We start from the raw sequence: 11833 nt of genomic DNA, 5'->3' as shown, positions 1-11833 counted from the left end.
TAAAATGGCCCACAGAGATGACATACACCATAATAATGAGGTGGTTTAGCAATGTACTCGGAAATTAGATAGCACCAGTAATTCAGAGTTCAGCCTGGGTCACATTATCAGAGCTTTGTGACAACTGCAGTTCTCACAAACAAACTGATCACTTTTAGGCGGTAAAATGAGGCAGAGCAGAAGTACATACCTCCATTTGTTTGAGCTGCCGTGTACGATCGTCCTTGTGCTGGCTTTTGCTCTGAAGCTCAAGCTCCACATCTTTTAGTCGCATTTCCAGATGCTGACATTTTAAGACAGCATCATCTCGTTCTTGCAAGCAATTGTGCATCTTATTTTCACTCTGGCGTAACTAAATCATGGAGAAAAATAAAGTGTTTCAAACACGGTAAATGAAATTTAACACACAATGCTAACCAATTTTATTTAACATCAGTAACTGGAGATTGCAATTCTAATATCTAAAGATAAAATACAGTGTTGATTTGTCTGAATCATCCTGGGTACATAGTAAATCAATGGGGATCTAGTTGAAATTTTTAATTTCCTTGTGCATTGCAAATGATGTGCAACACTATATACTGCTGGCCAAATTAAAAATCATTTTGCTGCAATATTCAAAAGGTAAATCACCAATAAAACTAACAGTTTCCCTTTTTTCTCTATTCTCAGTATTAACTGTTCATACCTTCAGTGATGAAACAAAGCACAAAGAATGCTGTTTTTCTATCAGCAATGTTCTCCAACACAATTCCAAAACAAAGAAATCTGGATTCCAGAAAAATAAATGATTAGACAAACAGTAGTGGCATTGTGGTGCTACAGAAATGGCCTAGGAACTGACAAGGGTGACTGGCAAATTAATCATAGGTAAAAGTCTCCTCCTTTTGGGAGGATATTTTGCCCTGCACTATTCTGTGTAGTAAACATCAACAAAAAGGCCCCATACATGCATAACCCACACACCCATATAGGCATGTGTGTGTTTGTGTATACATGTACATATACACATATGCTAAGCAAATTCAAACATGGAGATACAGTGCTTATGTTAGGTCCCACTGCTGATAAGCATACAAAGTGTCAAAGAACTTTTGAAGCTGTAGAAAAAATAACAGAAATAAATTACAAGGTGAGACAACTTGGAAAAAGAAAAGCAAAACAGAGATATTGTATAAATATAATGAAGCTTTGGTGAAAAGCTGAAGTTTGTGTAGCAAGTATTTTTGTAGAGAAAGTTAAGTTTCCCACACATGCCGTGAAGTCAAAATATGGGAGACATTATCAATGCCTTGGAAACATTAAGAGAATTTGTACTTTGGAATAATGAAGTTTTCAGAGTGGCCTGACAGAGCCAGTTTAATCCAGCACTCAACATAAACCATGCCCTGGTCAGGAAATACATTTTAAAGTTCACAGAATACCAGAAGCCCAATGCCAAGCAGTTAAAGAAGTGGTACAGAAAATGCCCAAACTTGGACGGACAGAATAATACTAACCTAAGTAAAATAGCCCCATTGCAATGGTCGCTAAGCCTGATGGGTTTTTATAAGGTTCTGTAACAAGTGCAGAAAATCAAATATATGTAAATGTGGTAAAAGTTCTATGCACAAAGCACACACATTGACAGAAAAGTTGAGTAACGTTAAGGTTTCTCTTCAAAATGGGTCTAACCAAAGGCTTCTAGCAAATTCCACAATCTCCCGAATCTAAGGAAAACAATGTCATTTTGCATACTGGATAGATGTTTCCATTACAGAGTTTGCCTTTTGATCACCACACAGCACATGCAGCATTACAGAGACTGAATTTCTTAGCCCCCCCCCTTTACTAGATATGCAGCAGCCTACTTAGATGATGTACTAATACTTGGAAGCAGTCTCTATAACGTTTAATCTGTTTTAGATTCCCTACATCAAGACGGGTTGACCCCCAAGCCACCTAAATACAAATTAGGCATGGCAGAACCCCCAACTTGGGCTGCATAACAAGCTGAGGGACAGTAAAGCCACAGACTGAGAAAGTCATAGCGGCCATATGACATCTGTACAACCATTATACATGTACTCCTAACTTTAATACCATTGCATGCCCCCCTCCACTGAAATGACTAAGGGTGAGGCCCCCTTTAAGGTTAAGTGACAGCTGAAGCAGAACAATCTGCAGGCATATTTTTGGGGGATTTAATCTCTTTATGGAAAAGATCTTTTGATGACTGTAGGAGGATTTGAACAGGGTCCCCAGAGGTGCTGAAACAATTTAATTCAAATGCGTTAGGAATTCAGTTTACTTACACTTTTGATTTGCTTGTTTGTTAGCAGCTACTTAGATGTTCCTGTTACCAAGTTATTGGAGTGGTCAGTCAGTACCACTATCTACAGACAGCCTTTACTACACTCCACAACCTGCCATCCACCTTACATCATTAGGCTATTGATTTAACATTATTTTGACTGTATTCAGGAAGGCAATGTAAAAACAATACTTCCTCAGCAGTTCAATTTGTGTGTGCATGTGATTTGCTATAAAGAACTAAAAGTATGTTTGTTAACAACCATTTTCTATAATGTATAGCTGCATAACAAGGTTTTTATTGTTATATTGCTTTGACACAGTTGGTCGTGTGATCAGGACAGCAAATATTTAAATTTACTTAAGTAAATGGGTTTTAGATACACACTAAAAAGAGCCGGAAAGTTAAAACCATGGTCTGCAGGTGTCTGTGAAACTATTTCCAAGAAAGTAGCTTGAAACAAGTTTGCTGGTGCTGATTTATCATTTCTGATTTCTCTCTCTCTCTCTATATATATATATATATATATATATATATATATATATATATATATATATATATATATATATATATATATCTCCACTCATGCATGTGGATATGTATGCACATACATCTGCAGCTTTTTGTGTGTGTGTCTGTGTGTGTGTGTGTGTGTGTGTGTGTGTGTGTGTGTGTCTGTGTATATATATATATATATGTATATGTATATATATATATATATATATATATATATATATATACGTAGCTTGACACTGTACATGAAACACAGGGATGAATATTGCTGTTCTTGTTCATGCGTGTAGACTGAGGGGATTAGGTCAATGAATACCAGATGGGATTAGTGACAACAGAACTGCATACACTGTACTGACTTAAGATGTTGAAGCCAGAACTGAACATATCCAACCGGCTCCCACATCCTCATTATCACTCAGAGTCTGATATAATCAGCAGCTCAGTAATCAGGAAGGACGGACTTTTGCTAAGTACACAAGACTTAAAAATCTTTGGAATTTATTAAAACTAAATACCCTTTTTTTAAAGTGATAAATAGATGGGTTTTAATAAACTCTAGATGCTTTTTTGTCACCATGTTTCTGCATTATTTGATTTTTTTGTTGTTGTCTAGGACCTTGGATGACACAGGCCTGTTGCTCTGGTTTGTGAAAATGTAGTAAATGTAGCCTGAGTACTCAGTGAGAAGGATGCCCTCCCTGGGCACTTTCCAGGGTGGGCTGAAGACAGTTGCAGAGGATGCAGAAATCAGTTTTGTCATCCCCTTTGCTTATATTAACACATCCTCAACACACAGACAGGCTTCAACACCTAGCCACATTTTTCTTCTTACCATGAGAGGCTGAATTGTGAAGGTACTGAAGGCAGACATTAAAGCAGATGGTGTCTAGCAACCATGCAGACTGTCTCAGGCAAACGCAGCTCAACTTTTCAGGTGTAAGCTGCAGGAACAGAGGGCAAGACTACAGGTTTACTGTAACTGTACAAGGATCCTACAAGATTAAATCCTATTTTGTAGGGCATGTAATGTAAACGTATAGAACAGTACAGGATTTCGCTGAAAATATGAAAACTAATGTGGAATTTCAGTGTAAATTACAAAAGCACATATCAGTGCTCAGAGAAATTTTGCATGGCATGTCATCTTTATGTCACTGTAAAAAATCTGCATGTTACTCAACTATGTCAAAATACGTGTATACATACTATAACAATAAATTTATATTTTGTATGTTGATACATCTTCTAAAGATGTCAGAATATCCATGATTGTTTTTTTTTCTCTGTTGCATCCCTTGCAGTTGAGATGCACAATTGTAATGGAAGAGGCCAAATGGACATTTTTCATCAAACTTCCCTGTAAGTGAGGTTAAGGAAACCTGCTCAGGCCACATCACAGAGGAGGAAAGATGGTGATGATTCCACTAGTGTTCTGATAACAACATGTCCTGTCACATGACTACAGATGATTGACACATCTCACCTACTGTGCTAACGCCTACGTTAGTAAACACATACACAGCCTACACCCCGAAAAACACACAAGCACACATACTCGTACATGTGCACTTATGAATAAGAATTCTGTGACAGATCTGCCATTAACTGCTTGATGACAGAGTTGGAGGAACATAAAAAGGTGAACACACAAGATATCAAAGATTTGTAGGAGAGCTGGCTAACCTGAAGTGTAATCACAAGGCAGCCAAGTACTAAACTAGGAAGATAAGGTATACAACAGGTGACTAATGTATCACACTGGTAACTAATTTAACAAACTGGCAACAGCCATTTAAAGCATACTTACAGAAATGTCAGCAAGAGAAACTTTATTAAGCAGAACTGCTTCTTTAACTGATTAATTTGGTAGAGTGCAAGGATTATGGAAATAGATAAGGTTCATCCAAGTATCCGACAGAATGGCTCATAACTACAGGATTTCTGTACGGCTTAAGTAAAAGAGCAGTATGTAAGGTCACCATTCGCTAAACATCAGCACTATATACTAGGAAACTAAAGACTGCTCTGTCATGTGTACGAGTGGCAAAGCAGTACCAGTGTAATCTGTCACGATTGTTCAGACTCCAGGAACATCTCACTGCCAGTCTGCCACTGTTCAAAAGACTCTGCCATCCAAAGTTTTGTTCCTTGCACTTTGTACAAGTGTATTTTCTAAATGTGCTTAACCAAGACGTACTAAACTAGCAACAGAAATGATTTGTCCTACAAATGTAATTTTCATTATATCCACAAGATGGCAGTAATACAGCAAACAAAAGCTTGCATTTCCTGTTTTTTGGAACTGTTAAATTTCTGTGGTGTATTAGAAAGTTTACACAGCTGGATTACAGCAACAACTATACGTTGCATTAGACACAGCACTGCATTTCAAACACTTAACATGTCCGGCTGCAGTCAAGTGTATAAGATCTGGCATTGTAATAGTTCTATTACATAGAGAAAGCTAAGGTTTTTCATTTTTTGATCTGATTTTTCAATTCATTTTAACAGTCTCTATCTGCTTTAGCGGAAGTCTTTTAAGTCTATATTAGTAATGCCAGTACATATTTGCACTTGCACTGCATTTTGTTGTTCAATTGTCTAACTGTTGTTATTAAACCCTAGCTTCATTCTTATGTACTGTGTATGCCTGACTAGTTCAGGACTTGCCTTTGCATTGGGGGCAGTTCCAGGCCAGTCAGCTCAAGAGTTAAAGGTCTAATTGTATTCCTTCCCACCCACTCCGTTGTAGTTGTGTTCTTAAACCCAGTGTATGTTATTGCCTGCCTCTTCTGATAATTTGACAACATAATAGAGTGGCGGATCCAGGAATTTACAAAAGGGGGGGGCAATCTGGTTAGTTGAGTACCAGACTGGGGGTGGGAATTTGGGACACTGGGCTTGGTGGTTGTGGAAAGATCACCTTAAGAAGCTCTGACATCATGTGTGAAAGACCACAATATACACTCAGTTACACATGATGTTGCTGTGGATTTGGTTCATAGATGTTTCCTAGGATAATGACCACAAGGGTGTTTTTAAGCCTAGCCATGCATCCCAAATCTCACAAGTTCAAATACCCTTGATAAGTATAAGCATGACCCTGGGAGATGAACCTTTTACAGGTTACCTGTGTCCATTTAAGACACAGGTGCCAAATCAGGGATGCATTTCCGTTTTCCCATCCAATTATCCAAAGTGCACTTGAATTGGGTTAGGGAGGAACTCTGCTTCACATGAATGGGGAGCCTGTTCCACAGATTGGGTATTCTCTGGGATACATATCTATCTCTCCAGCAGGTCCGATTTATATCACAGGCAAGGTTTAAGTCTTTAGAATGGGTAATTCTGGTGCTGTTTCCTTTGTGGATATGCAGGAGATCCATCAGAGTGGGGTCTTACAGTGCCCTGTATGCTAGGCATAGAGCTCCCCTCAAAAGCCTGTAGGAAACAGAATACAGGGATAGGGCCTTCAGGTGGTCTGCAAAAGATGTTTTAATTACACCCTGTATTCTTTTAGTGAGGAACTTCTGTGGACGTTCCAACTGTTGGATATGCCTGGTTAGGTACATACCAAAGGGGGCACTGTACTCAATGATAGGTCTGTTGAGTGCCGAATACAATGGAACAATGACTTCCTTGGACATAGTGTCCATACCTTTGTTTATAAGTTGTGCAACATAGAATTATTTCCTCACCACTGTAAACACGTGATGCTCAAAGACTTTACTATCTGTGTGTGTAGACATGTGATGATCAAAGGCTAGATTACTATCTATATGTGTCCCTACGTCCCTGACTACTGGGTCAACTCGAAGGGGTGTGTTTTCAATATTATAGTTACCATGGATGGATGATTTCCCAAAGGATTCTATTATGCATTTCTTGGCTTTTAGTTTTAGTCCATGGCTCTGACACCAGTTGTTTGTGTGAGCCTCTCCTAGAGAACATTTGTGTCAGTGTGAGATTCAATGACGGCTCCTAATTTGCAATCATCTGGAAATTTAGTCAGCCAGAGACCATTGACATTCGCCTTGACTTCTGAGAAGTAAATGCCAAAAAGGAGCGGTCCAAGGACTTGTGACTGGCCTCTTTGTAGAGGTGGATTCCCCAGTTCTAACTTCCTGGGTCCTGTCTGTGAGCCAGTTGAATATCCACCAGATGACATGCGGGATTGTACCTAAACTCTTGAGTTTGTCAACAATGCACGAGAGGGTATTTTGTCAAATGCATTGACCAGGTCAAGGTAGGCAGTGTGAATGATTTTGCCCTCATCCATTGTTTTGGTGACCTTCTCAAAGAAGTCCACTAGGTTGAGTAGGCATGATCTGCCCTTGACAGAACCAAACTGGGTTGAGTGTAGTGTCTGGAGGTTTACTATACCTCTATTGATCATCCCCATGATAATTCTTTACATGGCTTTACATAAAAGACTAGTGAGACTTGTGGGTCTGTCGTTTCCCAGGTCTGTAGATGGCCCACCTTTTTGCAGAGGGATGACTGCTGCCTTTCTGAAGCACTAAGCCTGTTTGGAGGCTATAGTTAAACAGTAATTCCAGAGGCCCTGATAGGTTATGTTTCATGCTATTTAGAAGGCATCCTGGAATATTGTCTGGGCCCATTGATGCAGTGTTCTTGGTCTTAGACAGAGCATTAAGGACCTGTTCCCTAGTGATCGTAGGGGGAGTTATATTTAATATTTCCTGAGGAAGGTTGAAGGGGAGAGAGGGGTAAAGTTGGAGATGAATTTATCAGCCAGGAGGTTTGCTATATCTTCTGGCTGAGTATAGGTGGCTACATTTACAACGAGCTCTGCACACAATTGTGTATTGCCTTTGAGGTTGCGGACATAGCTAAAGAATATTATATGGTTGTCCTTGGCCTGGGAGGAGAAACTTACCTCAACTTTGGCTTTGGTAGACTTTGTCCTCTGAGTTATTTGTTTAGTTTGACAAGAGTGCTTTTATCCTACCGGGTGCTGCACCTCCTAATCTTTGCCATGATTTTCTTCCTCCTGTTATACAGCCTATTGATTTTGTGATTCCACCAGGGTGGCTTGTTTTTTGATTTAGTTCTGTACTTCTTCCTGGTGGGTACAGCTGCCTCTGTGCAGCTATTAACCTGTTTGTACAGGGTTTCCGTGAACAGTTCTACATAGGCAGAAGTGTTCTCAGGGTTCATGGGGGCTTGAAATCTTGCCAGGTTCTCACTTAATAACAGGAAGTTATCCTTAGAATAGTTCCTGAATATTCCCGGTTGAGCTGGGGGTCCAGGTTTATTGTTACTTCGAAGGAGAGTATTTTGTAGTCTAACCTTACCAGGAAAGGCATTACAGTAGGGGGTGTGCAGCAGTTTCCCATATTAGCGAGGACCAGATCCAGTATGGTTGCACCCCTGGTTGATGTATTGACTATCTGGTTCAGGGAGCTTGTGTTTACAAAATCCAGGAATCTCTGGGCATGTTTGTTTGGTGTCATATAGGATTCCCAGTTAATAGTGGGGTAATTACAGTCACCCATGAAAATGGTATTCGATTGGATGGTTAGTGTTTCTAATAAGTTTAAATACATGGTATGGGTTTCCTGGGTCATGGAAGGGGACCTATAGCTTGCAAGGAAGTGGTACTGAATTTTACCTATGGTGATGTGAACATGGAGCATTTCACATGCATTGTCCTGTTTGACCAGCCTTGAAGTATATTTATTTTGGATGTAGATAGAGACACCTCAGCCTTTAGTCCCTGCCTGTGAAGTAGCTGGCCTAAATGTGTAGAAGACATTATAACCTTGCACTGTTGGTGTGCTCTCCATGTCTTTAAACCATATCGCAATAGACTTTGTTCCAGTCAGCTCCCCTGGACCCTCCCACCTTTGGCTGTAACTGCCTTTAAATAACTGACCTGTTGAATGTAATGTATTAGAACAAGAACACTCATCCATCTACTTGCTTAATTGAATAAACTACTTGAAAGTCCAAGAAGGTGTCTCTATTCTTCCCACAGGGAGGGTATCAGACAAGAGTCCCCCAGATCTGCTAGCTAAAGTGATTTTTATCTGGACTAATCCTTTGGACTCTGTTTCTTGTTAGTCCTCTGTCCACTGGGTCACAGGTGGGATACCAGACCTGACTTGAGCTTTCTGGATTACATCTAGTCTCAGATGTCATTTAGTCACATTAATATATTTGCCTGACATGTTGCTAATGTTTCCATGTCTCCAAGGACTCCAAGCTGTGGTGGGTCAGATGTTAGTCTCAAACACATAATTAATGTACTTCTCTGCACACTTTTCTTAAAATAGCATATCCTCTTATGTATCCTTATTTTTATTCATTCATTTCATGTTAACTAGAAAGTCCCTCTGAGCTAGAGGCCCTTAAGCAAAGGACTTTTGTAGTATAAGATTACACAGCAGAAGGCACATGGTTTCAGACCAAGTGATTATATGGCAGTTACTAAAGAAAGCTGCATTGCTACATGCGTGAATGCAATAATTATCACTGAAGGACTAGTACAGAATTTGGAAGTTGGATTCCTTACACACATTGCAATTTTACTTTACTTGCTTTCTTATTTACTTCTACAATGATTACAAATATTGAAATAAAATAGCACAAACACTAATAGCCATTTGCAAACCAAACAACAGTCTGACAGTGAAAAAAGACAGCATGAGCAGAAAACTTCTCTGTCCTTGGAACCCACATTCATTGCAATGGCATAAAACCACATTCAAAGAAAATACAGTAGAGGATTAAGTTTACCTTTGGGCCGTTTTCAAACCAAAGGCTCCTTACACACATTTTTACAGCCATAAATACATGTTTGTGTTATTTGATTCACTGTCCTGATTGTATTAAATTATATTCCTTGCATAATGCAACACACTTGTTAAAATGTGGTTTAAATCTGAAGTTTTGAACATTCTAGTAAGCAATGAAAAAAAACATATGAACCAATAATGACAAAACTACCCATTTCAGTAATTTTCAGTAATAAAAGGCCACTCAGACATCTGTCATTACAATCCACCAATATCAGTCAATAACTACAGTCTCTGCAGAAGTAAAGGAAGAGGTTGCTACTGGCAAACAACTTTACAATTCAGTGTTTCATCTACATATACCCAGTATTTCATCTACAAATATTGCCCCTGAGGAATTAATTGCCTATGTAAAATTAAGAAAAAAAATTGGTAAGCTGGTAATATAATAATATAGGACTGACAAACCGAAAAGTATGCATCTCATACAAATGAGGACACACTCAGGAGTGCAGAACCCCTATCCCCCGCTAAAAATGCACCAAATAATCAGCACTTTATCCACACGGTGTGGGCATAGAATCCACAGCCTTCTGTACCAAAGGCAATTGCGCTAACACTGCTTTCAAATTCTACAGCACAGTGACTGCTATTCGCTAAACAAAACAGTTAGTTGCATATTGAAAACAGACTTAACATGAGCAGCAGTAAATTTCTTTTCCCTTGAAATTTACAGTTCCATGAAAATGTACTGAAATTCACTCATAATCCCTTGAAAATGCACTAAAACTCATTCCCTGAAAATGTATTGAAACTCAAACTCACAATTCTGTCAGCATTCTGGTAGTTAGTCTAGAGGATTCAGGCTCTTGTTTCCTGTAACCAAGTTATAGGGTCAAGCCTGATCAAGTTAATTGACTAATCTGCCCCCCCCCCCCACCCCCCGAGTCATTACATACCATATCTCCATACCTCTCAACCTGTTAGTACAAGAAATCTGGACAAAGCCTAAATTAATGGAGATACAATGGCCCAAAAATAGGGATAGATTTTAAATATTGCTCGTTTTAACTTAGAAAGTTGCTAGAATAACAGGATTTGTGTTAGCATGCATTTTTTAAAGGCTATGAAGGCTGAAACTCATATGTCACTATTTAGTGACTTCAGTCATCTGTGAATTTCCAGAAAACCACAAATTTTATGAGGAATTAGCCAAAAATATGTGGCAAAAAATCTGGTCAGTTGGGAGGTATGTTAAAACAGGTACTGGCTAAGGCTCTTGTCGCCCCTATAGTGCCTTTTTTAGGCAAGGTTCAAATGACAAATTCACCACCATAACAGGAACAGGCAAGCAAAAACTGAGGGTAATGCTACTCAGTGCTAGAAGTCTAAATCTCAAAATGCACTCACTCGAGGCACTCCTTAAATGGAGAACATCAATATCTGTGCAGTGAATGAGACCTGGTTCAAGGCTCCAGAGAGCACCCCTGCACTACCAGGCTATAACTCGTACCACACTTTTCGGCCATGTAACCTAGACTGTAACACCAAAGGCGGAGATGTGTCCATATTCATTAAGGATATCCACACCTCCAGGCTAGTTGCTCAGCATAATGCACCCGAGGTTATCCAAGTGCAACTAACTCTGGGCAAAACTGCAATTCAAATTATAGCTTGCTACAGACCCCCCACCATGCCCTAGGAATCCTACTCCTCTTTTCTTGATGTACTGGAAAATATTAGGGTTCAACCAAACACCCTAATAATGGGCAATTTCAACTATCCCACCATTAACTGGGAAAACTACTCATGTACCAACTCCTTCACTCAACGCTTTCTGGAATTCATAAACTCCAATACCCTGGATCCACACCCCCACCAGGGGCAACAATATCCTAGACCTAGTCATTACCAACATGAGTGACCGGTGTTCCACACCTGAAGTCAACTCCTCATTGGTCCGATATGACCATAAGCTAATCACCCTAGATATCCACATCCCGCCCCCACCCCCCATTAAGAAAACCATGGTAAAATATTTCTCCAGAGCCAACTTCATACTTCTTAAGACAGAAGTGGTGAACTTCATGACACCCATGCAAATGGACAATACAGTTACGACTGCTGAATCCTACACAAATGCACTCTATAAGCACTTATACGAGTTCATGGATCTTGCTATCCCAAACAGAACCAAGACACTATCCTCCAAAAAAAGAAGCCAATCTGGTGGTCCCCTGCCATAGACAAACTGTACAACAGA

The 11833-nt window shown here is 39.6% G+C and overlaps 1 protein-coding gene across 1 annotated transcript in view; it reads right to left on the bottom strand.

The window, feature by feature from the left end:
* CGNL1 (cingulin like 1) overlaps positions 1-11833 on the bottom strand; it is a 1082391-nt gene that overhangs the window by 352643 nt on the left and 717915 nt on the right. Inside the window, exon 12 of the mRNA XM_044078976.1 lies at positions 191-352. Within this exon, the coding sequence (XP_043934911.1) occupies positions 191-352 (162 nt within the window). The remainder of the gene's footprint in view (positions 1-190; positions 353-11833) is intronic.

Source organism: Protopterus annectens, chromosome 7.part1 (genome assembly GCF_019279795.1).
Source record: "Protopterus annectens isolate FY-2018-M chromosome 7.part1, PAN1.0, whole genome shotgun sequence".
Classification (NCBI taxonomy): domain Eukaryota; kingdom Metazoa; phylum Chordata; order Ceratodontiformes; family Protopteridae; genus Protopterus; species Protopterus annectens.
Note: the sequence above shows the minus strand (reverse complement) of the source record. Positions and strands in the feature narration are given on the sequence as shown.